At 44.2% G+C, this 27789-nt stretch overlaps 2 protein-coding genes across 2 annotated transcripts; one reads left to right on the top strand and one right to left on the bottom strand.

Annotated features, from left to right (window-relative positions):
* Positions 1-297: 297 nt before the first annotated feature.
* On the bottom strand, positions 298-1049 carry LOC119655140 (protamine-like). Its single transcript, XM_038060875.1, has 2 exons — positions 909-1049; positions 298-838 (listed from the first exon to the last, which is right to left on the bottom strand). Exons 1-2 carry the CDS (start codon positions 996-998, stop codon positions 479-481), a joined length of 450 nt encoding a protein of 149 aa, XP_037916803.1. The 5' UTR covers positions 999-1049; the 3' UTR covers positions 298-478.
* Positions 1050-13362: 12313 nt separating this feature from the next.
* LOC119655423 (regulator of microtubule dynamics protein 1-like) lies at positions 13363-27532 on the top strand. The gene is made up of 4 exons (XM_038061313.1): positions 13363-13740; positions 13843-14031; positions 26701-27242; positions 27300-27532. The coding sequence occupies exons 1-4, from the start codon at positions 13606-13608 to the stop codon at positions 27355-27357; spliced, it is 924 nt and encodes a 307-aa protein (XP_037917241.1). The 5' UTR covers positions 13363-13605; the 3' UTR covers positions 27358-27532.
* The last annotated feature ends 257 nt before the right edge of the window (positions 27533-27789 follow it).

Raw genomic sequence — 27789 nt, forward strand, 5'->3', positions numbered from 1 at the left:
ATTAAATGAAAGATCTCGATTAGCAGTTTCCAACGCTGAATTCAGTCCTAGCATTTGATGCAAAAAGGGGAACTGCGGGGCTAGAAATTGATAATTTCTTTAAGAGATCCACTTGCAGAAGTTTCCTAATCGGAAAATCTGAAAAAAAACACGAAGCTGCCACTATACGGAGTCATGTCATTAATATTGCAGCCAATTCAATATGGGCTATAATATAGAACAAGGTAGAATCTTGATGATGGTTTGATGATAAAAATGATAAAATATTGAACTAAAAAGTTTGTATTTTTTTTATTTTATTGAGAGACTTAAAAATTTAGTTTCACCAAACTTTCCGTATTACAGACACAAATATCACGAGAGCACATCCCTTGCAGAACACAGGATAATATAAAGTTTTGATAACAATTCAATCAACGTAGTCAACATCATTGTTAAGGTTATTCATAAAACAAGGCTTCAATAAGTAATATGGCAACTACATAAAATGCCCATTAAAATTTCTCCAACTTGCACTGGACCGTTTTCTTAGCTTTTTGGATCGATTTCGATTATTACGTGCCCACCTCCTTTGTTTTTTTCTGCGCTTTTGTGATCCGTTTCTTTTTTTCCGCCGGCGTGTATTGTTTCTTCTTTTGCGCCGTAATGCCCTGTTCCTTTTTTTGCGCCTTCTGCGACGTCTTTTTCTCTTATTCCTTCTACTCAATGCATCTAAACGTTTTCTTAATTTCGAATTCCTTCGTTTGATAATGGGAAACTTGAAAAATGTCTCTCTACTATAATACTTGACTCCACGATTCACAGCTCTGGTAAATCTCGATAAAATCTCAAGTCCAGTCTAGAAGTAAAGAAATCATATATTCTATGAAAAAGACACTTATATTCCATACAAAAAACCGATAACTAACCTGACCAACGGAATTCGCTTCAGTATCATCAATGAGCAAAAGTGATAAGCAAACAACCAAGAAAAGATTTAATAGCAGTAATTTTTGCATTACTGCGACCAACTTGCAAATTCGCACTGATCACTTAAGTAAGACAATTAAGCCCACCACTCTTGAAATCCATTATTTGAAGGCCAACGAAATTGGGTCTGTGTTTGCACATCTGTTGCAGAAAATTAGTAGATAATTTAAAGCTTACATAACGGAAGCAGAAAGACTAGTTCAAAATATATTTTATTAAATTTTCTCTTGAATAAAGCCATTGATTAAATATTCTATATTATCAAGTGCTATAAAATAGATATAAGATTGCAAACACAAATGTTCATTTTTATAAACTTTCTATCCCCACCCACTACCGGTACGATAACTAGGTAAGCCAAAGTATTATGTAATAAGTTAAGACCAGTGTAAGGATAAGAATCAATGAAATTCCTTTCGTTAGCATCGATGAACCCCACTATCTAGCTTAGCGTATCAACGGAGAGTGCCTGGAGGCACTGAAAAAAGTAGACTATAAAATGCGGCACGGAGTCAGGAACACAAAGGTGAAGTGTTTCGCTCTGCAAAACTTGACGACAACCTAGATCCAATCAACGCCACCAACGGATGAGATGAGGATCGACAGTCCGAAGGGGACCGAAACCCCCCCATGCAAGCAGATAAATCTGCAGCACTCAAAGTGCGTCGCGGCTAATCTGCTTGACTTCCTCCTAGAGGCAGACATCGACATCGCACTAATGCAGGAGCCTTGGGATGGAGGCGACCGAGCCATCAAAGGGCTCCAAAGCAATTATTTTAATTTATTCCACACCACAGGAGGCGCTGATCAGAACAGACCTAGAGCATGTATCCTCGCGAAGAAGAGTTTGCACGCTTTTCTGTGTCCGGAACTGAGTTCCAAGGACCTAGTCGTGGTCAAACTGGAGCAGGGGGGGGGGGGGGCAGAGAACGTGTATATTTCCTCGGCTTACATGACCGATCAGCTCCGCCAGAAGAACTACAACAAAGAAGACCAACCTGTTGATAGGCCGCGACGCCCATGCAAGGCATACAGAAAACTGTGATGGCTGGGACGCGGTCGTTAGTATCACCCAACTAATGGACAATGAGATTCTTAGGATGGAGAACTAGAGAATGTCTGACCAGAGATCCTTCTCAGATCACAATTTTATACTTTTCAGTCTAGATCTCGCCGCAGCGGTCTCCAAACCCTTCAGAGACCCGAAGAACAAACTCTCCGGTGCGCAAATTGATAAGATTGGCACGACAGACGAACTGAAATCAACGGTCAGGGCTCGGGAAAAGCCATTATTACCCCCTTTAAAGTCTCGTGCTAAGTACAGCTAGAAAACACTGCCACTCTGATGGAATAAAGATCTCTCCAGTGCCTAAAGAAGTACAAATCGGCGTTCAAGACCGCCAAGAGACGATCTTGGTTGGAGTATTGTCAGATCATCGAAAAAAAGTCGGAAGGCCTCTGAACGGAATCTTCTGGTGAAATCTTGGAGCTGCTGCTTCAGACGCACTTTTGCGCCTGCGAGGAGGACTGTGAATCAGATCCTTGCTTGGAGAGTTTGCGGCCAGCCCAGCCGCACGAAACTATCAAACCGGTAATTACGGAAAATAAGATCGGCTGGGCTATAAACAGCTTCTCCGCATATAAATCTCCGGGTCCAGATGGCATAATGCCAGTTATACTAGAGCAGCAGCAGAAAAGGGTTATGTCGTGGTTTGTTGAGATTTGTTGAGAGGGGCTGTATCTCTTTAGGATACATAGCACAGTCTTGGAGACGTGTACGAATGGTTTTCATACCGAAAGCGAGCAGCCGTGGCTATGAGTCCACGAAGGGCTTTTGACCAATCAGCCACACCTCTTTCGTGTTGAAGATCCTAGAGGGCGTCCTGGACATTCAGGGCGATTATGGAGAGAACGCCCTTCTCCAAATCTCAGCACGCCCACCTTAAAAACAAATCTACAGAAATCACTCTCCACGAGGTAATTGGCATGGTTGACCGGTTGCTGCAGTACAAGCAGCATACCCTAGCTGCCTTCTTGGATATAGAGGAAACATTCAACAACATTAGTACCAACGGAGGGAAGCCTTGACCAGTATTGGATTGAAAGGGTATCTTACACATTGGATTATATCCATGCTAAGTACGAGGATAATCCAGTCGGATCTGGAAGGCAACCATTTGACCAGAGCTGTGAACAGACGCACGGCCCAGGGTGGCGCCATATCTCCGATGCTTTGGTTAATAGTGATGGTCGTAATTTTACGAATATTTCACAGCAGCGGAGCGAATGCATATGCCGACGACTTGGTGATATTAGTGCGACATTATGGAAGGAGCATTGCAAAATGTGTGCCTGTGGGGCGCAAGATGCGGACTCGGCATAAACGAAATTAATGCTATTTACCACCAAGCCAAGGATACCTGAATTCCACCTACCATGGCCGAATGAACAAAGATTGGATCTTTTCTCCAATGTAAAGTATCTGGGTGTGGGTGTTGCTCTATTGTATGGTGGCAGGCTTTGAGCGAAAAATACAATAGAACAAAGCTTAATAGGATTCAAAGAACCGCGTGTGCAGGTGCTACTGGTGCTCTGCAGTCCTGCCCGGCAGATACTCTCAATGTACTCCTACATCCCCCTAGACCTCCACATTAAATACGTTGTAGCGTGCAGTGCCGTCGGAACCCCGTGAGTCCGGATGCTGGACAACGAAGCCCCACGACCAGGTAATATCCTAGACGAAATATCTCGGGAAATCTGGGCATTCCCCACAGACTATGCCATAGAGGGGCACCCACCCATAAGATGTGGAGGTTTACGCGACGGAAACAGTGAGAGCGGTAAAGTCCTGGCTAGAAAAGGCCGGGCTGACCTTGGCGGACGCGAAAACGGAAGCGGTCTTAATAACGAACCGCAGAAAAAATAACACTGTGAAATTGGAGGTCGGTGGACATACGGTCGTATCAAAGCCGGCTATTAAATACCTGGGGGTAATAATTGACACCAAATTGAGTTTTAGGGAACACCTAGAGTATGCATGCCAAAAGGCAGCCAGTACCACCACGGCACTTGCAAAAATGTTGCCAAATATTGGTGGGCCGAAACATTGCCGGAGGTTGGTGCTAGTCGGAGTGGTGCGCTCCATCCTGCTCTACTCGTCGCCTGTGTGGGCAGAGGCGCTTGCAAACTCTCAGAGACGGAAGCAGGAGAACTCGGTTTACCGGCGGATGGCTTTGAGGGTTTGCAGTGCTTTTAGAACCACATCAGATGAGGCAGCATTGGTGGTGGGAGGCATGATCCCGGTTGACATTCTGGTCAAAGAAATGAGTGTCCTGTACAATGCAAGACGCGTAGAAATGCGGCAAGGTCAGAGTCGCTTGATCTCTGGCAACGCAGATGGGACGAGTCTACGAAAAGTCGGTGGACGCACAGGCTCATTCCCAACATTAGGGTGTGGCTTGAGCGAAAACATGGGGAGACCAACTACCACATTACCCAGTTCCTCACGGGACATGGTGGTTGCTACAGGCAGTATCTGCACCGCTTTGGGTTGGATGATTCTCCGAACTGTCCCAGATGCGATGGCATACCGGAGGATCTAGAGCATGTGAGCTTAAACCAGGTATTGGGCAGGAGCGGGACCCCGGAGGGCTTGGTTACTGAGATGCTGGAGTCCGAGGAGAAATGGCTGGCGATTGGCTCCGCAATCATCCAAATGCAAGAGGAGTTGCTGAAGGAACAAAGAAAGAGGAAAGCTACAAATAGGAGAAGGATGAGTGCCTAGAGCAAACCTACCCCGCGAAGTAATATCTTAATGGTGGTCCCGCGAGGCTGGGGCTGGAGAGACCGGGGGTGGTTTTTAGTGGGTGTGAATCCCACGCGCGCCCGTTGTAGTTCCGGCGTTCGGGTGGCGGAGCTGCGGCGGACGTGTCTTTCTAAAATTTTCCACCTCCGTGTACGCACAAAAAAAAAAAAAGAGGGGCATAGAGGGGAATGAGCAGGCTGACGAATTGGCCAGGCGGGGCTCTGCTCTTGGCAGTCCTTCGGCGGGTACAGTCGGCGTCTCGCTGGCGACTGTCAAGAATGGAATCTACCAGCCTTAGATGGCGAAGGCTTACCACTTGTGTCAAGTTAAGGAGTATTTGGCCCGCTTATATCATAACCCGATCACGAAAGCTCCTGTGCCAGTCGCGTGGAAATACATACTCAGGCACTTCCCCTGCGATTGCCCAGTTCTAGCTAGAATCAGGCTACGAACAATGGGCAAACTGTTCTTTAGGGACCTCAACGGGATTTCTAGCTGCAGAGTAGAAGTGCTGTTTTCCTTGGTGAATGCTAGGGGCTGGCTCTGAAGATCAGAGCCGGCTGGACTGTCTCTCTGCTCTCATAACAGCAGTCACGGTCTTAGGAGTTAGTGGCATCAAAACGGGGGACCACAACGCTAATTGGGCTCCTCGGAGTGGCTTGAACAATGTGCCACCAATGACGACGCGGTGGAAGTCGAAAGCTTCTCACAACTTTTTGCGCCGCGGTCTCCAAAACTGGGTCTATCCATCAAACGTCTGTGCATCGTGTTATCTGAGCCCAACTTGGCATTCAGATGGTTCATCACGATCATAATGTTATCTTTAGTAAACTTCTCCTGGATTGCGTAGAGTTACCCGTTACCCATAGAAAGACATTTCCTTGTCCTCTGCATCGAAAGTCACTGTTGCTGTATAATATTGCACTATTGAGATGTTCCTCATCCTGGACCGGAATCTCGCAGTTAGTACTCTGTCTTATAACGGTTCCCAGGACAAGAGAGCCCAGATTGTCCAGCCTGAAGCGCTGAAATCCTCACCATGAGAGTTCAGCGTTGCATCCAGTCCTGAACACCGACTGCACGAAATAATATATGGAACCGGACGGCACGTGCTGGAGCTAACCCGAATGCTAGCAGTTCGGCGAGATGGGGGCCAGGATTCTGGGTTCTCACATGTTATCTCCCTATTAGGAGACACGTGCGTTGACTCAGGAGTCAACAAAACTAAACCCACCCGAGGTAAACTACTTTAGACCTGAAGTCTCGAGGCGAACTGATACCATCGAAGATTTTATTCGCAACGGAGCTAATATGCCAAACGCCCTAATAAGGGAAGGGAACTAAATCGCAATGAACTAACGCCCGTGGGATAGACGAGTCAGCTCACTCTGGCTTCTACGTGACGAGTGGCTCTCGTCTTCCTTTCCTCTTCATGGGGGGCCAGATAATATGATGACCCTGCAGCGGCCCATGCTAACCTAAACGTTCACCTCCTGCCGCTTTCAATATAATGGGGTGAACCCTAAATAAAAACGGGAGAACCGACGCCCTCCAGGAAGTCAGAGCTCAAACCAACTTAGATTTAATTTATAATTCATTCATATTTATTGTTCCTGATCGAAATGAAATCGAAATTCTATCTTTACTTCTTCCACACCAACAATATTCAAATTTTAAGACACTATTCGATTTTAAGATCATTCCATTGCCTATTGCACGTGAAAAAAGAGAGTTAGGCAGCTTATAGGGAGCTTATAACTAAGAAGGTTTCTTACCGCTAAAGTTTAATACATGGCAGGCTTCCTAGAGTTAAAATCCAATCAAAGGCTATTCCTCCATACAGATGTCTACCTCTAAACTAAAATATCCCCATGGACTCCGCTGTTCATACAAGTTCACTTAATATGACGATGACGTCATACACTTCTCACGGTGCCATAAATTTACCTGAAACGCGAAACTTTGACGTTCTCTAACTTTGTTAATAATAGTGGGATTGCTTTTCAAAATTATGTCCTATATTATCGCCTATGCTGATATCAAATTTCGTACTTCTGGGATGAACTTAAGGGGGCTTTCTGGTAAATTTCTGAAGCATGGTAATATACGACTATTAACTTTATTTGTGCAGATATGGGAATGGGATATATTTTGAGGCCTAGATTTCATATAATTACATGACTGTGATTTTCAGATTTCTCGGTTGGGTAGGTTCTGAGAACGAGACCTGTTTCACTTTTTGGGGCACACATTTTTAGCCCTATCGTCCCTATGTTTCACCCAATATCAGAAATGAAATCAGTTTCGGAAAGTATTAATCGAGCCCTTTCATTTGATGCCCCACAAGACTATCTTCATCGATAAAAAAATGTACACCCCCTTTCGCATATATGGGGAGCCTTCCTTCAAACTCAACATAAACTACCGCCACTCGAGGCATGTAAAGGGACACACAGACTCCATCTTCTCACCAAATTTCGCGGCAATTCGTTCAGCCGTTTCCCAGTAAATCAGATGTGACAGACAGCCAGACAAACAGACGAACAGACAAACATTGAACCGCTTTTAATAAGGTTTTCGTTCACACAGAACTTTAAAAATGTCGACCCTCCCTGGCACGCTGCGAAGCCCGGCGAGTCAAGCTCAAAAAAATTGTCGTTCGCACTCTCCACGTTCACAACAGTGACAATAAGGGGTCATACTTAGCAGATTATTAACTTGGAACGAACTATTAGGCCTCCCGTGTCGAACGATTCATACTCTTTGACCAGCCGATGTTTTAGGTTATGTCGCACCAAAAATAACAGCAGCGGCAAAAAGATGCAGTGAAAATTTAATACTTCAGTAGCCCCCATGGAGAAGAAAAGAAGACGGGGCCGCTCGTCACGCTCATGTTCGAATGTCCATTTCTCGCGCGTTAGGTTTTTATGAGTTAGTCCTCTCCCTTGTCAGGCCAATAGGCATTTTAACTCCTTTGGGATTAAAATCCTCCTGGCATCACTCCGCCTCGAAACTTCACGTCTCTAACATATTAGAGTAGTTTACACCGGGTGAGTTTTGTTTTGTTGATTCCTGAGTCATGGGATGTGATTAAATCTCTGTGTTCTGACAGGGAGATAATATGTGTGAAACAAGAACCCCGGTCCACATCTCGCCGAACTGCTCGCATTCTGGTTAGCTCCAGCACGTACCGTCCGGTTCCATATATTATTCCGAGCAGGCGGTGTTATTCATGACTGGCAAACCTGTTAGGAGAGTTGTTGCGTACGTACGAGAGTAGTTCAGTAAGTCCTTAGAATGACCAACGGATGGTGCGCGAATCGCCCTAAATCATCTGTTTTTAGTCAGCGCCACTCCCGACTAGATATATAGTGCAGTCACAATCCACATCTTATAAGTTTACGTGTTTTTATAATCAATTGAAAAAAAAATTGTTTGTTAAAAAAAATGGAAAAAACAAGTTCAGAGCGGTAATAAAACATTTTCATTTAAAGGGCTTAACTCCATATGGGATAAAAAATGAATTAGACTCGGTTCATGGCACATCTGCCCCCGCCTTAGTAACGGTTTATAATTGGGTGAATGAATTTAAGCGTGGTCGTAAATCAACAAGTGACGAACCACGTTCAGGAAGGCCCGTAGAAGTGACTACTCCCGAAATCATCAATAAAATCCACGATATGGTGTTGAAGGATAAAAGATTAAAAGTGCGCGAGTTAGCTGTGGCCACAGGGATATCAATAGGTGCAGTTTTTTCTATTATACATGAAAAATTAGGCATGAGAAAGCTATCAGCAAGATGGGTGCCGCGTTTGCTCTCAGCTCAGAATAAACGAAATAGAGTGGTCACCTCTGAGGCTCTTTTGGTGCGCATAAGTCGGAATCCTGAGGAATTTGTTCGTCGGTTTGTGACTGAGAATGAAACATGGATACACCACTACACTCCTGAGACGAAGGAACAGTCAAAGCAGTGGATTGGCACGGGTGAACCAGCTCCAAAGAAGGCGAAGACCGTAAAGTCAGCTGGTAAGGTTATGGCTACAGTTTTTTGGGGTGCCTGTGGAATTATCCTTATTGACTACTTGGAAAAGGGTAAAACAATTACTGGTGAGTATTATGCATCATTATCAGGACAGCTGAAAGAAGAAATTGAAAAAAAAAAAAAAGACCACATTTGGCAAAAAAAAAATTTTTTTTAATCACGACAACGCCCGAGTTCACAAGTGCTTCGTTTCAATGACTAAAATTGAAGAATTAAACTTTGAATTGGTCGAACACCCACCGTATTCACCAGATTTAGCCCCCAGTGAGTTTTTCTTATTTCCAAACTTGAAAAAATGGCTCGGTGGACAGAGATTTACGGACAACGAAGACGTCATTGCCTCTGTAAGTGCTTATTTTGAGGAACTTCCGAAAACACACTTTTCTGAAGGATTAAAAAAACTTGAAAAACGATTGACCAAGTGTATAGAGTTCCAAGGACATTGTGTTGAAAAATTAAAAAAAAAATTTACTCAAAAAAATTGTTTTTACACTTTATTCTAAAGACTTATTGAACTACCCTCGTAACAGCCACTTCCTTCTCCTCTGCATCGAAAATCGCTGTTGCTTGATAACATTACACTATTGAGACTTTCCTCATCCTGGGCCGATCCTAGGACAAGAGGGCGAAAAGTCCCAGCCTATTTCGCTGAAATTCCATTTCATTCCATTCCTTCATATTGTTAGAGTTGATTACACACTGGCGAGTGTTAGACGAGGTCTCACTGTCAGATCATCGATATCTAGAATTCAATCTGACTATTGCGGACGAACAGTCTGCAATACAAAGACGAAACCACAGGAAAACGGATTGGGCAAAGTTCAATGAACTTCTTGGCAATAAAGTACAGTTCCCTAGGCGACTAAGGACTTCTTTGGCGCTGGAAGATGAATTGAAAACTCTGAACTGCACACTTTTAGAGTGCTATGAAGAGGCTTGTCCTATTTCCCGAGGCCAAAGCGATAAAACGGTTCCTTGGTGGAACCGAGAACTGCAAAAACTCAGGAAATCAACCAGGCGACTTCTAAATCGTGCTTGCAAAAGTAACAAGAACGAAGACTGGTTAAATTTCAGGAACTCACAACGTGAATATAAGAGACTCGTTAGGTGTTCGAAACGAGACTCCTTTAGAGCGTACTGTGAGGAACTGGAAGGCGAAAGGGAGACTTCAAGGCTGTGCAGAGTCCTCAAAAGGAATGAGTCAGCCAAGTTGGATTCTCTTAAAAAACCAGACGGTACTTTTACGAGCTCCAGACTGGATTCAGTACAAACCCTCCTAGAAGTACACCACCCGGGAGAACGGATGAGAGAAGTGGCAGGGGGAGAGTTGACGGTTCTTGCAACCCCTTCAACATGCAAGCGTTGCAAGGGGAACTGGAACACTGCGAAAGCGGTTGTTACCCTTGAAAAGGTGAGAGCTGCCATACTGTCCTTTGAACATTTCAAAGCACCTGGCATGGATGGCATCTATCCGGCAATGCTAAAGGAGGGTATGGAGCATTTAGAGCGACCGCTAAGAAATATTTTTCGAGGATGTCTTGCTCTGGGCTACGTGCCTTCTTCTTGGCAACAGGTTAAGGTAGTTTTCACACCGAAACCTGGGAAAGATGACTATTCTAATCCGAAGAACTTCAGACAGATCAGCTTGACTTCATTCTTGCTGAAAGGTTTGGAGAGACTAGCGGAGCGTCACATTCGTGGAAACGCACTTAGGTCACACCCACTTAGTGAAAACCAACATGCTTACCAACGTGGAAAGTCCTGTGAGTCTGCTCTTCATTCTTTGGTCACAAAGATAGAGTATGCAACTTTGAATGGTGAGTACGCGATGGGGGTGTTCGTGGACATTGAAGGGGATTTTGACTGTGCGCCTTTTCAAAAACTTTGTGATGCCGCCAGAGCGCATGGTGTTGATGATGCTTTAATTAAGTGGATCCATGCTATGCTAACGCAAAGATTGCTGTGTGCTAAGGTAGGGGTCGATCGCTACCTGACTACGGAAGCAACGAAGGGCTGTCCCCAAGGAGGTGTGCTTTCGCCACTTCTGTGGAGTATGCTGATCGACTCACTGCTATGCGAACTGCAAAATTTGCCAATACACGCTCAAGCTTATGCTGATGACGTGGCTGTACTTGCTGTTGATCGGGATCTTGGAACGGTGTGTAGGAATATATAACGTGCCGTTGATTGGCTGGTGCCTTAGACATGGTCTGTCAGTTAATCCAAATAAAACCACAATGGTTTTATTCACAAAAAGGAGAAAACTGCATGGACTTTGTCTCCCTGAGATGAGGGGTACTACCCTTCAACTCTCCGAAGAAGTGAAATATCTGAGAGTCACTCTAGATAAAAAACTTCTTTGGAGCAAACATGTAAAGGTAAAGATGAAACGAGCTCTCACAGCTTATGGGCTGTGCAGACGGACCTTTGTCTCGACAGGCAGCATCAGGTAATGTGGATATACGTTACCATCACTAGGCTGATGTTCGTATATGCATCCGTAGTGTGGTGGGTTAAGGTGAGACAAAAAGGTTTTCACCGTAAACTAGCCGCACTGCAAAGAACTGTTTGTCTGGGTATCACTGGTGCCATGAGCACGACATCCGGCGCAGCTCTGAATGCACTACTCAATTTACAGCCCCTGGATATATTTATTCAAAGCGCTGCAATGAGAGCAGCTCATAGGCTAATTCGATTAGATCTGTGGGAAAGCAACGGATGTGGGGGGCACAGAGCATTGGAAGAGTTATTGGGAGGACCGAATCCAGTTCTTACAATGCCTTCCGATTCTCGTGTCCCCATACATCTGTTTGGTAGAATATATGAAGTTACTCTGAAGCGTAGAAAGGACTGGGAAGACCCAGAGGAATGCGTGGCGGGATATACGGAAGTCTTCTATACCGATGGCTCAAAAACAGAAGAGGGTTCTGGAGCCGGAGTCTACCTCTCGAATAAAAACGAGAAGTGGGCTTTTCCTTTGGGACAATATGCAACGGTTTTTCAAGCCGAAGTTTATGCGATCCTAAGGGTGGCAAACTGGGTGATTGACGACCGGTTGAAGGGCAGGCGCATCGCAATCTGCAGTGACAGTCAAGCTGCACTGAGGGCATTGAGCAGTCCTTTGATCACCTCGAAAATCGTTCAGGAATGCAGAAACCGTTTGAACTCTATGTCTAGATTCAATACGGTGGAACTACTCTGGGTATCTGGTTACTGTGGCATAGAGGGAAATGAAATCTCGGACGCTTTAGCGAAAGAGGGGTCAATCTCCCCTATGTCGGGACCGGAACCAGGAATTGGAGTATCAATAGCATTGGCTAAATCTGTTTTCAAAAACTGGGAACAAGTTTCCCATAATGACAGGTGGCAGAGCCTAAATGCTGCTCGACACACCAAACTTTTCCTGCCAGAACCCAACATACGTACCGCAAAGTTTATCCTGTCGAAAAGCAGGAGGACTTGCAGGTGTATTCTGGGCATTCTGACAGGCCATAATTCACTAGCTGGGCATATGTTCAGAATAGGAATTACCGAAGATGATACGTGTCCCTCCTGTAATGAGGAAGCGGAATCCACGGAGCATTTCCTATGTGAATGTCCCGCCTATGGACACATCAGGCATCAGATCTTTGGTGCCGATGTTCTCCAATTGCGACGGGTAGTATCACATCCACTAACGGAAATCCTGTGATACGTTAACGAATCCGGAATTTTCCGTTAGACGGGGGAGGCGAGTACAATGGGCCACCACGGCCTGAGTGCTCAGAAGCTGAAGCTTCTCCCCCACCATACATACACACACATTCCTTCACATAAGAATTTTTAGAAAAATCACTTTATTTTTTAGAGCGGATGAAATTCTGGTGCTCACAGGGATATGAAGGTCAGTAACGTCGACAAAAAGTGAGGACAGCAATCACCAAGGAATAAGTGGATAAGCCTGCTCCGGGCAATTGACAAATACGTTAAGTATCGTAGCGTTTGGAATACAAGAATGTAACGGTGAAATACAAAATCATGCTTGAAGACGTTAGAACATATCTGCGAAATTCCAGACGCTAAGTTAGCATTAAAAATGCTTATGCGCACCTGAGATAATGTAAAAACTACAGAATTCGAATCGATACTAATCTGTGAATGAGAAATCTTGCATTCAGTAATAAAAGTTTTATTTTATTCTGCATTTTTATTGAATAATCAATATCATTCAATGAGAGTATGAAATCTTTTGAAATTGCCAACGAATTTCTACAATGGGGCACAAAGGCTTGTTTATGTTTCAACTCTACAAAAGTTCATTAGCATTTGCACAAATGTTACCGTAATAAATCTCGTTTTATTGTTCCGCGTCCTTTAAAATGAATGAACAGAATGCGATAACGTCCCAGTTGGCGTTGAGTCGCGGCTTTTACAAATTTCGAAGAATTCGTGACGTCACTGACACCAAACGCCATCTCTTAGCATCTAACGTGTTTTTGTCTCCGGAGGTGGAAAGAAAAGATTTTGGGTACGTCAAGTTGGTTCGAGTACGTCATCGCATCAGCTGAAATTAGCAAACAAGCAAAATTCACTGAGTTCAGTCAACTCTGCTGAAATTCTGGCTTAAAGTAGAAAATGTAATGCGAAATTAATCGACCACAACTAAAGATTTTATCTGAGCGCTCAACTGTTATCATCGCAGTCGCCTCACAAGGGGGAAGTCACGCAACCGCTGACTCGTCACTATTGAACCCGCCGCATTTTGAATTGCGCTCCCGTCCACTCGGTCAAATTCCAAATTTTTGACGCAATGTCTGTTAGACAGTTTAGGACGCTTTGTGGCCAGTCGCACCTCTCCCGGCTGGGCCGAGAAACGATCCCGACAGCCCAAAATCGAACGATTCCAGCAGTTATCCACCGAAAAGTGTGTTCATGCGGAGTTCAGGTAAGTACGGAATCTCAGGAGAAAGTTATGCATTTGAAATCTGTGTGGAGTTCATTGAAAGTGATGTGGAAGTGGATTTGACCATGACTCCAATCATTGCAGATTAGTCGATTCCGTCAGCTTCCAATAGTAGGCACCGTTGCTTTCATAGCCATCGCGAAATCCTCGAGGGTCGAGAACCGCAGCAAAATGACCGAGGAAGTGAGCCTGGACCTGACCTTGCAGAATGCAGACCAGCTGTTTGACGAGAATCACTACCAAGAAGTGATCGATGTGCTGTCTAAGTACTCGGTGAGTGTGAATATGTGACTGAAGTTGGTGGTGAAGTTATGAGTGGAGAAGGACTAACCTAACGACCGGGTTTTCATCAGAACTCCCGAATCGAGGACAGTCATTTTCATGTAACCTAACATCATTAAGTGGAATCATCGGTATCAGTCTAGCATATTGCAACAGTTCCGGATGAATCTTCCCCCCTCCCCCACGTCCACTAGGAACTAGTGACTATCTCGGTAATCGTCTTTTAGTTCGAATCGCCTTAGCTTAATGTTTCTGGAATGCTAATAGGGGAACCTTTGCTCTCTATTGACAATCAGGTCAAAGGTCACTCACTATTATTGATTCGTATGCAAAGTGGCAATATGTTATGCACTTTTATTGAGTTACGTCTTATATGGAATGGGCGTAGACCGATGTTGATTGATTCAGAAAAAGCGATTTAGCCAAATTGAAATGCAGTTCTGCAACAGAAGCGAGTGATACGCACTCATTGTTCTTCGTTAATCGGGTCAGAAAGTGGGAGTACTTTTTTCATGCTAATTTCCTCCTCTCATCCCGGGCCCTGTTCCCTGCCACCAAAACCCTTTTATACAAAACTCTCATTCGTCCAATCCTCACCTACGAACGTAGCAGAAGCCCTCCAACGCTTTGAAAGGACGATACTCAGGAAATGCGCGACCAAATACAGAAGGCCGAACCTAAAATTTCACCGAAACTCTCTTCTGTACGACCTTGCCGGGGTTTGCTCCATAATTCCGCACATGATCAGGTTGTCGCGCGTCAGACTGAAAAAGTGGCTGTCCCACCCTAACCCGCTGATAAAAAATCTCGCTAAACGCAATGCACTATTACGCGAGCAGAGGTACTACGTGTCAGGGCTGACTCTCCTCTCAACCATCATGCCTCCCCTCCCTCCTTCATCTCCTCCTTTTATCAAAGCTCCTCCCCGGACTTCCACAGAGGCTAAATACGTAAGTCCAATGTTCTGGTAGTCAATCACCGCGCAGGTGTCGATCACCTTCTATTATTTTTTCTTTACTTAGTCCAGATTAAGACAATAGACACTAATTAGCCTGTACATAATGTAATACCTCCAAGCTTTAATTTCTTCCCTAAATTAAGGTCCCTCCTTCTACCAATTAAGCCCCACAATCCCACAGTCCTTTTCATCCCTCCCGCCTTGGGTCACTGTCCTCGCACAGGCCCAAATCGAGTAAAAGGTAGCCCTTTCTCAGAATGCTGGCACTATTGAGAAAGGACTGCGCTTTACTCCAATTCCGTTAATCAATCCTGTCCACCGGTGCCTAAAAAACTCCCTTTTTCCCGTTTCCCAGTACAGAGTACTATTTTGTGTTGATTGTTGTAACCGGCTAGGCCGGATATCTCCGTAGGTTAGCGTTACATACTGAATTAGTTACGCTTGAGCGTACTCGCACTACCTAGCAGCCGCGGGCCTGAGATGGCGAAGGATTACAAGCTGTGCCAAATCAAGGAGAATTTGGCCCGCTTATAACATAGCCCGATCACGAGAGCTCCTGTGCCAGACGCGTGCAAATGCATTCAAGATTACGGCGGTCTGCACGGGGCACTGGCCCATAGGGGACCATGCCGCTAGGCTCGGCTTACCCTACAACTCGCATTGCCGAAGCTGCGGAGAAGGAAGGGAAACCCTCATGCACTTTCTCTGCGATTGCCCGGCTCTGGCTCGAGTCAGGCTGCGGACACTGGGTAAACCATTCTTTGGGGACCTCAGTGAGATTTCTAGTTACAGGGTCGGAGAGCTGCTTTCCTTCGTGAATGCTACGGGCTGGCTCTGAAGATCCGAGCCAGCTGGACTCCGCTTCCCTGTTCCTATAACAACAGTTACGGTCTTAGGAGTTTGTGGCATCAAAACGGCGCACCAAAGCGCTAATTGGGCTCCTCGGAGCGGCCACTGATACCTACCTACCTACGCTTGAGCTTTTAAGTTATTATTCCTTTTGTGCTGCACATGAATTTCTTTTCTTTGCTCAATAAATCAATCAAAAAGCCATTTAGCCAAATTGAGATGCAGTTCTGCAACAGCAACGAGAGACACGCACTTATTGTTCTTTGTTAATCGGGTCAGAAAGTTGGTGTACTTTTTCAATGCTAGTTCTCCATATTGCACGTTATTACATAAAGCTTTACACGCTTTTCGGAAAATGATTGTTGTGCAAATTGTATGCGAAAGCAGGAAACTGAGGAAGCATATCTGCTAGCAAATTCTTCCACATTCAAGAAAGACTAAGATTCATCATTGTAGCTGTTATCGGTTGTGATTTTCGACCCTAGATAGGAGAAATTGTCAACGGTCTCAAAGTTGTATTCTCCTATCCTTATTCTTCCTGTTTGACCAGTGTGGTTTGATGCTGTTGGTTGATTCGTCCTCGGTGCTGACGTTGCCACCATATACTTTGTCTTGCCTTAATTGATATGCAGCCCAAGATCTCGCGCCAATTGCTGCCTGCTCGATCTGGATGCAGGCAGTTTGTACGTCTCAGGTGGTTCTTCCCATGATGTCGATATCGTCAGCATAGGCCAGTAGTTAAGTGGACTTAAAGAGGATCGTGCCTCTTGCATTCACCTCAGCATCACGGTTCACTTTTTCAAGGGCCAGGTTAAATAGGACGCATGATAGGGCATCCCCTTGTCGTAGACCGTTGTTGATGTCGAATGATCTTGAGAGTGATCCTGCTGCTTTTATCTGGTCTCGCACATTGGTCAGGGTCAGCCTAGTCAGTCTTATTAATTTCGTCGGGATACCGAATTCTTTCATGGCCATGTACAATTTTACCCTGGCTATGCTATCATAGCCAGCTTTAAAGTCGATGAATAGATGCTGCAACTGTTGTCCATATTCCAACAGTTTTTCCATCGCTTGCCGTAGAGAGAAAATCTGATCTGTTGCTGATTTGCCTGGAGTGAAGCCTGTTTGGTATGGGCCAATGATGTTCTGGGCGTATGGGGCTATCCGGCCTAGCAAGATAGCGGAGAATATCTTATAGATGGTACTCAGCAACGTGATACCTCTATAATTGCTGCACTGTGTGATATCTCCCTTTTTATGTATGAGACAGATCATGTCTCGTTGCCAATCGTCAGACGTTGATTCGCTGTCCCATACCTTGAGCACAAGTTGATGAACCACTTGGTGTAACTGGTCGCCTCCATATTTAACCAATTCAGCTGTAATGCCATCGGCTCCTGGCGACTTATGATTTTTTAGCCGATGAATTGCGCGGACTGTTTCTCCTAAACTTGGTGGGGGCAGTATTTGTCCATCGTCTTCAGTTGGCGGGACCTCCAACTCGCCGATGTTCTGGTTGTTCAGTAGCTCATCAAAGTACTCAACTCATCGCTCCAATATGCCCATTCTGTCGGAAATCAGATTTCCCTTTTTGTCTCGGCAGGATGAGCATCAAGGTGTATCCTGCTGACTTGTTGCTAAAACTTCCGCGCCTGGTGCGGTTGCTCCCTGTACTTTTCTAGTTCACAGACTTGTTGGTTCTCCCAGGCTTCCTTTTTCCGTCTGTGAAGTCGCTTCTCCGCTCGACGGAGTTCGTGATAATTCTCTGCGCGTGCCCACGTTCTTTGAGAATGCAACATTACTCGGTATGCGGCATTCTTCCGTTCCGTTGCTAGCTTACATTCATCGTCAATCCAGCCGTATCCATGATAACGTTCTTCAGGTGATTGTGAAGATCATTTGTTGATGCTTCATCTCCAGGTCCTCTGTTGACTGCGGTTATTGCGGCATCCATTTCCTTCTTATAGGTGTCGCGGAGGACTGTATTCTGGATGGCTTCAGTGTTCACTCTAACCTGATTGTCAGAGGGGATTCTAGGTGGTAATATATTGGTGGCGAAAAATCAGGGGCGGAGAGGTTTAGCCTTGATATTATTATTATTCTGTTAAGGGAAAGTCGCACTGCGTCCTTGAAGAACTATTGTGCCCGTTTTACTGGTTATAGTGTACCTATTGATCATAGTATCTCAAGCAGGCCTATAACCATCAGGAACTTTAGTATGTTCCCTATGTCCAGATCTTTCAGCTTTGCATTTGGTATTAAGTGTTCTCCCAGATGCCTCGACCTACTTTGCACAAGTGCCGGACACTCTCCCAGGACGTGCATAGTGGTTTCGTCCTCCTCCTCACAAAATCTGCAGGCAGTGTCCGTAGATATCCCTAGCTTCCCTAGGTGATCGTTCAGCCGACAATGGCCAGTGAGAATTCCCACTATGATTCGGAGGTTCTTTTTGGTGAGGTTTAAGCAATCCTTGGTACGCATGGGTTCGTATCCCCCAATAAGCACCCTGGACTGCTCCATCCCTGGTAAGCCCGCCCAGTATAGTTCTCTCAACCGTTCCTCTTCATTTCTTAGATTCATAGCTTTGAAACCGTTTCCGATTCCACAGAAGGGTTCTGGCCTGTGTAAAGGCGTCCCTGCTCCCTTCTTCGCTATTTCGTCCGCTGCCTCGTTGCCTACCAACCCAGCATGGCCTGGGACCCAAAGTATCCAGACCTTGTTGGACGAGCCGAGTGCATTCAGTCTCAGGCAGTCTCAGTCTCAGTCAGGCAGACTGTTGTCGCCTGCCACCGTGGGGTAGGACCCCGGGAAATGAGTTCTAAGAAGCAGGTGTACCCTGTCCTCCTCATTCTCGGTAAATGTCCCATCTTCCTTTTTCAAGCAGACAGAGGATATTCCCCCGTCTTTGGCTACAGTCTTGTACAGCCTGCTTGCTTCTGTGATCTGTTCGATCCCTCCACAGAATTCCCTGAAGCTGTTCCGTTTCGCTTCCCTGATCGCGTTGCTATACGCAGTCAGTGCATTTTTATACCTCTACCAGTCCCCGGTTTGTTTTGCCCGGTTAAAGAGTTTTCATGCCTCTGTTCTCATTCTGGCTAGGTTCTTGTTCCACCATGGTACATCCCTTGATGACTTGACTGTCTTAGCCGGACAGCTGGTCTCATATGCGTCAATGACCTTAGCCTTGATAAGACTTAATTGTAATTTTCTTCTAGATATTGGATATGAATACCACTAGCAACTGCTTTCGATTCGAAACGTTGGCATTTTAAAATAAACCTAGAAACTCAGCTTACATAATTTCATTAATATAAAGTTAATGAATATCTAGTGAGACTCTCTCAATGTTAAAGAATAATTAACGAGACTCTCTCAGTCGAAAAACTTCACAACTTTTTATAATTAGTTCTACTTCATTCAAATTCAAAATGTCAAATCCACTTTTTAACTTCAATTATTTTCCTCGACAAATCAAAGCCTACTCCGCCATGGCGAATACCGGTGGTGGCAACTGTCAATCGAATTAACAACAATGTTGTTAACCCTGCTGCGCCACAGATGGCTTACGGCAGAGACAATTCATCAGACACTGCCTTACTTCTGCCCTAGGAGCAGTGTGATCGGAGCGGTTCGTAGGTGTTAACGCTCTTCTTTTATAAATACAACACGACTACGAATTATAACCAGTCTAAATCCGCCATAGTTCGACCAAATCCTGACCGGAGCTAGATATTTTATTTGAGGATTGAGGGGTCCTGATGTCGCACTGAACCAAATGGAGACCAACTTGCTCCCATTTTTTTGGTCCACAATTCTCGAACAAAATATATATTGATGTTAGCTCTCCTGGAAATGTTTATTCGACGTAAATCTTCTTCAATCAAACTTGGTGTTAAACTCTGTTTTCGTTTACACTAACGAATCATTAGCTTTCTTTAATTGTCCCAATTTTATTTAAAAAGAGAAATGCAAAGTGGATAGATCTACGCCAAGGTAATTTTACCCCAACTACTTGAAATTTACCACTTACACCAACTCAGGGACAAAGATTACCACTAGGACGAATGCAACAACTCATAATATCGGTTCCGACTTTTCAAATTTTTTCCGCCTAGTCTGTTTTCTTTCTAAGTTAGTGCGCCAAATTTGCTTAGCCGTACACAGTTTTTTTACCAGTATGGAGTAAAACAGAAATGCATTGTTAAAGAAATATAAACATTTTTGATTTAATAAAAACATAATACTAACACTTAAACAATTCGGGAAACCGGAAGCTAGACGCTTCAGGTATAAAAGGATTCGCAAGGAATGATGAGTGAATGATAGCTCCCTGTGTACATAGTTAAAAATTCAATTGCCCTCTACTATTTAAAAAGCCATGCACACAAATAATTTGATGAAAAGCTCTGTATTGATAATAGTCAACCTCATACGCTTCACACGAGCCGACCCCGCTTGTGAACGGAACAAAAACTGAAGAAAAAAAGAAGAACCTCATACGCTTCACACTCGGAGTTCAATATTATTAGCAAATGTGAAGAAGACAATCTACAAAAGATACAAAAAATGGCTGGGAATTATTCTTAACGAGAATATGATGTCAGCATCTTATTTGCATGGCTTAAGATACAGTTAAGTTCTTGAGTGTTTTACGTAGGTACCTGTCGTGGAGACTTAATTCTACGATCTTCTTAAGGCACGGATTGATTTTGTGACCACAATCAGAGCCCCGCTGAGACAAGCAACAACGGTACCAGTCTATACCAAGTGCATGGCTTAGCATTCATACTGGTGGATGCAAGACATACCTAAATCTCTACCGAACTAAGGAGTACGGCACCCGTGTTGAAACGCAACACCACGCCGAGGCCCGAAGGTCTCTTCTCGCTTGAGCATAACCACAACCCCCATGAAACTCCCACTACGGGGCCTACCGCAAATAACCGAGCTGTACTCACATACAACGTTAGTTCACCTGAAGTATGAGAGTCCAGGAGCTATCCCGGTTCCCATGGTACCAGTATACCTCTGGTAAGATTTCGTGGCCAATTACCACTTCAGATGAGTCCCCGTGTAGACTGGGGTTTGATCGCCCTGATTAGGCCTTTGGAGCATTCGCCTACTGCATCACGGCCAGCAAACTAAAGTAAGTACAGCGTCTCCCGGTGCCACCACTATGGAGGTTCTCCTCGGCTACTTGGTTTTGGTTTGGGAGGTAACTGCGTCCCTCCGCAGTGAGAGAGCCGTGGCCGGACTTGTATGAGGCAATATACAATAAGTCCGGTGCGCATTACGGCACGCAGAAAAGTTCGGGAAATCGAACTCTTGCGTTGTGTGACAGAGAGTTTGTTGCGTCATTTGCAATATGGCGGCACTTTTCGTTTCCGGCTGTTACATTTGAATGGGATTAATTAGCATGAATTCGTTTAGGAAACTATCGTAGGCCGCAGCTTCTCTCATCCGCGTTCCGGAAACAACGGAATTGTGTTTCGCCCTTTATGCGCGGTTCTCTCCTGTGCCGCAAAATTTGGTACTCCTGGGGCGAACTTAGGGGGGGGAGTTCCGGCAACTTCCAAAAGTTGGTATTATACCATTAGTATGTTTATTTGAGCAGATATCGGAATGGAATTTTGAGGCCTAGATTTCCCTGGCCCTGATTTTTTTTTCAGATTTTTTAGTTGAGTAGTTTCCGAAAATGCGTCCTATCTCACTTTAGGTGTGCGCATTTTGCCTCTTAACTCACGCGTTTTAAAACCTCAGTCAGAACTAACTAATTAGTTTTGGAAAGTACTAATCGAGACCTTTCATTTGATACCCCACATGACTACAAATTTGCATCCCCTCTCTACATGTACGGGGAACTCTCCTTTAAACTCCAAGTAAATTTATGTCACTCATTGTATGCATAGGATTTCATAATTCCCATCTGTCCACCAAGTTTCGTTCGGATCGGTTTAGCCGTTTTGGAGAAAAGTGCCCGTGACAGACAGACAGACGGTGAATCGATTTTAATAAGGTGTTGTTACACAATACCTAATAATAGCAATTTTCGAAAATATGAAGTGAAATATAATCGATAGTTTGGACAATTTTAAGTTTCTAGTAAGTAGTTGGGCCACCACTTCTGTTAATTTTTTGAAAAAATCACTTTGGCAGTAAATGAATCAACTTTGAAGTATCTCTATGTCAAAGTCCAACTACTCTTGCAAAATTGCTGTATTTAAGTCCGTCGCTGCTAAATACTGCTGACCAATTGGGTAAACAGCTCTTACTGAAATGCTTCAATCATTTTCGGTTGGATTGAAACCTGGATTTCTGGCTTTCTAGTAGTATTAAAGGAGACAGAAAATTTTTTTGACGTTATTGCTTTGTTATTGAAAGTCCAGTTTCTTTTGAAACCGCGATTTAGCTTTTTCCACTCCTTCTGGGAGATTATTCCTTGCCATTTTAATATTCCGTTTTTTCAGTTGAAATTATTAGCCTGAAATAATCCTAAGAAATTATGTTTTTTCGAAATATTTATAAAACACCGAGAATCGAAGAGAACTCACCGACAAGACACTTAAAATGTCACTGTGGCTAAGCAAATTTCGCGCTAAAAAAGTAGCACAGAATGCACATATTAAAGAACAAAATTTTACATAAATAAAATGTTGAGTGCCGACGTTTTACCGTTTCATTTTTGGAAATTCATGTGATTTGAGCCCCAAGCGTAACATAGCCATTCTGACCGACAACCAAGCGGCCATCAAGGCCTTGTACTCAACGATGACATCTTCCCGATTGGTGGGACAGTGCAGAGACGCGCTTAACCGTCTGGGTGGCACGCTCAAGGTCACCCTCCTCTGGTTTCCCGGGCATAGGAACATAGAGGGGAATGAGCGGGCTGACGAATTGGCCAGGCAAGGCTCTGGTCTTGGCAGTCCCTCGGCGAATACAGTCGGTGTTCCACTGGCGGCTGTCGGGGGCCGAGTCTACTCGCACTGCCTAGCAGCCGCGGGCCTGAGATGGCGAAGGCTTACAAACTGTGCCAAGTCAAGGAGAAATTGGCCCGCTTATAACATAGCCCGATCACGAGAGCTCCTGTGCCAGAAGCGTGCAAATGCATTCAAGATTACGGCGGTCTGCACGGGGCACTGGCCCTTAGGGGACCATACCGCTAGGCTCGGCATACCCTACAACTCGCATTGCCGGAGCTGCGGAAAAGGAAGGGAAACCCTCATGCAGTTTCTCTGCGATTGCCCAGCTCTGGCTAGAGTCAGGCTACGGACACTGGGTAAACCATTATTTGGGGACCTCAGAGAGATTTCTAGCTGCAGGGTTGGAGAGTTGCTTTCCTTCGTGAATGCTACGGGCTGGCTCTGAAGATCCGAGCCGGCTGGACTCTGCCTCCCTGTTCTCATAACAACAGTCACGGTCTTAGGAGTTTGTGGCATCAAAACGGCGCACCAAAGCGCTAATTGGGCTCCTCGGAGCGGCCACTGATACCTACCTACCCTACCCCATGTGTGCGGCTAAGCAAATTTCGCTCACTCTATATGCGGATTTTGGGTACCAGTTGTGCTCTCCTTCAGTATACTTTCATCTGTGAAATAAGTTTGCACGATAAATTAAGTATCTATACAAATAGAGCAGTATGGATTCAGTGTGTATGAAAATATTTGCTAGTCGATACTTAGGAATACTACGGAAAGATAACATAACTAGCGTTGTTGATTATTCTGGATGGGTACTTTTGCGGCAGCAAGCAAAGTTTGGAATAAATAAATAACGATAATTATTTTCTTTTCAATTACCCCTTTTGCTTGTTCTGATTGGAATCGGACGCGTTTTTTTCTGATTTTTCTTTCTGACGGATCGCTCTATGCCGTCGTACTCGAGGAGGACGATCAGCCTCACTGGAGGTTATCTGGCAGCATAGGGACCGGAATGGCCTTCTGAGAGCATATGCTCCGAGAGAATTCTTAGAGTAAGTGTTCGAGTGTAGAGTTCTGCTCTACAACTCGGGCGCCATACCCGTTAGTTGCGGCAGAGGTGTTGGATAGGCCTCACATTCCCTGGTATGACTGCTGAGCCTGCACCAAACCAGTGCCTCTTTACTAATCACGACGAGGCTCTGATTGGGGTCTCCAAATCAATTTGTGTAAGAGGAGTACCATGGGATCATACCTACACGGCAAGTACTCACGCTAACCCCCACATCATGCCCGTTTGGTCTTGGGACGTTTGAGCAATAACAACACTCTTGACTTCATTTGTGACGAAAGGTGTTGCGTGGGACTAGTGGCGCGACACGCTTTGATCACATCGGAAGTGAGGATATCCGCGATCAATATGGAGTTGCACCGATCGTAAAAAGATTGCGAGAGAGGCATCTTCGATGGTATGATCACGTAATTCGCGCTACGGAAAATTCACCCGCCAAGAATGGTCTAAACATCAAAGTCGATGGTAGCCGACGAAAAGGCCAGCCGAAACAACGATGGCTTGATACGCTGGATGGGGCTTAGAAAGTCTCGCGATTGCATCCAGATCCAGGTTTTTGATAAAACAAAATGGCGCAACCGATAACGACAAGCCAACCCAGCTTATGAGCAGGACAAAGCCTGAAGAAAAAGAAGAAATTGATTTTTTTTTCATTCGGAACATTGGTCATTCTACACATTTCGTCAATCTTTCAGGTAATTTATCTTTACCATTCCAGAAAAACTGCTTGTTTTTATGGTAAAATATTCGCCGCTTCTTGTAGTTGAGTCTGAGTTAGATCTTTTTCTAACAATTCCTGCAACTGCGTGTTAGCGTACTTTTGTGATCTACTAGAGCGTTCGTTGTCTTTCACATTAAAATTACCGCTTTTGAATTTTTGTAAACCTTATCGCATATGTTTGTAACGAAGAAACGTGTTCACCATACCAGCAAACGATGACTTTCAGTAGCCCTTTTCCTTTAATGGAATACGAAAAATAATGCATGCCGCAAATTTTCTTTTCCAAACACAAAGTTGGACATCATCATCAAAGGCGAACATTTCCAGCGGATTCAGCTTGTGTGTTTATACGCTACCGTTACAGGAACAAAATGATGTATGCGCCAAATCAATAGGCTGCGTAGTTTTCGCCGGCGTCACCTCTAAGTCAAACCGGTAAAAACTTATGCATACACCTGGCATAGTTACCACTTACCCCTAAATGGACATAGCGCATCGATCCATTGAAATTTTTTTCACCTCTCTCCAAGATTTCACGAGAAGTTTGCACTCCTCCTCTTCCGCTGTCCCACGGCATATGTTTGCCGATTGAAATTGTTCATTAGGCGTAACTAACTTTTGCACAACATTGGTACATTTTAATGACTTCATCTTAATAAAGTATCGCAATAGATTTACTTTTATTTATGTGATATAGTGCGCACATACATCGGCATTGTGAGGAATGTCTTCCTCATTGTCAGTTTTTACTTATTTTTGGAAAATTATAAGGCCTACAAATAAGTTCTGTCGGTTTTTTTTTAATTTGAAGCTTTATTGTGAAAAATTGGTTATACATTCATTGTTCAAAGTAGTGATGGGCAGCTAGCCACAACTTTCTCCCATCTTTCAGGCAATTCATAGATACCATCGCGCCAAAAATTGGCCGGCTTGGCCGCTATCCACTCATCGAGCCATTTTTTGAGTTCGTCGTAATTGGAGAAGTGCTGGTCAGCCAGGTCATACTGCATCGACCGGAACAAATAGTAATCAGAAAGAGCAATGTCTGGAGAGTACGGCGGGTGGGGTAGGACTTCCCATTTCAACGTTTCTAGATATGTTTTAACGGGCTGTGCAACATGTGGACGAGCATTGTCATGTTGCAAAATAACTTTATCATGCCTTTGCTGGTATTGCAGTCGTTTTTTCTTGAGTTCACGGCTCAAACGCATCATTTGACGTCGGTAGAGTTTGCCCGTGACCGTTTCGTTCGGTATTGGCAGCTCATAGTATACCACACCCAGCTGGTCCCACCATATACACAGCATGATCTTCTCACCATGAATATTCGCTTTGGCCGTCGATGATGAGGCATGGCCGGGGTATCCCCACGTTGCCCGACGCTTGGGATTATCGTAATGGATCCACTTTTCATTGCCAGTAACTATTCGATGCAGAAAACCCTTTCTTTCTTGTCGTTGGAGCAGTTGTTCGCACGTGAAAAAACGGCGTTCGACGTCTCTTGATTTCACTTCATACGGAACCCAATTTCCGACCTTTCGGATCATTCCCATTGCTTTTAAATGGTGGGAAATGGCTGGCTGAGTGACTCCAAGTGTTTTTCCAAGTTCTTCTTGCGTTTGCGATGGATCTTGGTCGAGCAATGCCTCTAATTTTTCATCTTCAAAAATTGTTGGCCGTCCAGCGCGCTCTTCGTCTTCCAATTCAAAGTTGCCACTTTTAAACCGTCCAAACCACCTCTGACATGTTCGCTCAGATAGAGCATGTTCACCATAAACTTCCACCAAAATGCGATGACTTTCGGTTGCTTTTTTCTTCATATTGAAATAATGAAGTAGAACTCCCCGCAAAAACACATTATTTGGTACAAAATTGGCCATTTTCGTTGATGAAAAAAGTATTGTTGTTTACACTTCAATTAAATAATTTATAATGACGTTTGTGCCTATTGACAGTAGCTTTCCGATGAATGTTTGGAAATGTGGATCAATGGAATAAAAAACAAGCTACGCCATCTATTGTGAAAACCGACAAAACTTATTTGTAGGCCTTAGAATTTAAAGTATAAACCAAAGCGATTCTTGCATACTCTTCGCGATTTAAACAAATTCTACATAAAATAAATACATCCTCAATACGTTCACAGGACCAAGACTCAGCCGAGATTCAGTGGCGTAAAGCGCGTGCCTACTATTCCCTCTCTAAAAGCGCCAAGGAAAAATCCGAACGTGAGAAACTCATTCGTCAATCATATGAACTAATTCAGCAAGCTCTAGAGAAAGACGATAAGAACTTCGCCATACACAAATGGATGGCAATCGTCATGGACGCCAACGCTGAATTGGATGGCATCAAGGCAAGAGTTTCGCAACTCGAACTAATGAAAAATCATATCAGTCGATCATTGGAGTTGAACCCAGACGATCCAACAACCTGGCATTTGCTAGGCGCATTTGAATTCGCTCTAGCGGAATTGCCATGGATTCAAAGGAAGATTGTTTCAGCCATCTTTGCTACACCTCCAACTGGCACATATGAGAAGGCCCTTGAATGCTTCGAAAAAGCCGAAAGCATTAAACCCGGCTTTTACTCATCGAATTGGCTTATGGCAGGAAAATGCTATCTAGCACTTGAGAAAAAGAAGGAAGCAAAAGAATTTCTGGAGAAAGCGGCAAATTGTCGTGTTTTGTAAGTATAGAGATTGGCGTGAATCAATAGTGATAAATCAATTTTGAATACTTGCAGGAATGAAGATGACAAGAAAAGTAAGGAGGAAGCTACTCAATTGCTGAAGAAGATTTAAGGGGGGTCTTTGACTGGGCAACGACATCAAAATAATAGAATTCCAAACATTTTCAATTTTCTTCTGAAAGTGACAATATTTTTTCTTTCGAAAATGCTTCATTAATTAATGTTTAACGTTTTTGTAAATAAAATTCTCCTTGAAAAACAAGAATAAATGGAATTATCCAAATAAATTGATTTTTTCATTCATCTTAATTGCAGCATACATTCATACATAATAATAGGTTATCTCCTTCACCCAGAAAGATTCGTTCCTTTAATCTAAACTTAAAAGCGGAATCAGAATTGGAAAATAGCACTTCTGGATTGTATACAGGCAATATTCACCGGCTGACCTCCATATTCTCCGTTTTCAGTGTTTTTTCATTGTTACTGACACGTTGTTGAGGTTGAAGTGATAATATTCGGGTTAGCTCCAGCAGGTGCCGTC

This window comes from Hermetia illucens, chromosome 4 (assembly GCF_905115235.1).
Source record: "Hermetia illucens chromosome 4, iHerIll2.2.curated.20191125, whole genome shotgun sequence".
Classification (NCBI taxonomy): Eukaryota; Metazoa; Arthropoda; class Insecta; order Diptera; family Stratiomyidae; genus Hermetia; species Hermetia illucens.

Excerpts from the sequence above, each read along its gene's own strand:
- LOC119655140 (XM_038060875.1), bottom strand. The coding sequence starts at position 998 with ATGCAAAAATTACTGCTATTAAATCTTTTCTTGGTTGTTTGCTTATCA. Across the intron at positions 839-908 it reads AAGCGAATTCCGTTGGTCAG|ACTGGACTTGAGATTTTATC; the intron begins GTTAGTTATCGG and ends CTTTACTTCTAG.
- LOC119655423 (XM_038061313.1), top strand. The coding sequence starts at position 13,606 with ATGTCTGTTAGACAGTTTAGGACGCTTTGTGGCCAGTCGCACCTCTCC. Across the intron at positions 13,741-13,842 it reads TGTGTTCATGCGGAGTTCAG|ATTAGTCGATTCCGTCAGCT; the intron begins GTAAGTACGGAA and ends CAATCATTGCAG. Across the intron at positions 14,032-26,700 it reads ATGTGCTGTCTAAGTACTCG|GACCAAGACTCAGCCGAGAT; the intron begins GTGAGTGTGAAT and ends ATACGTTCACAG.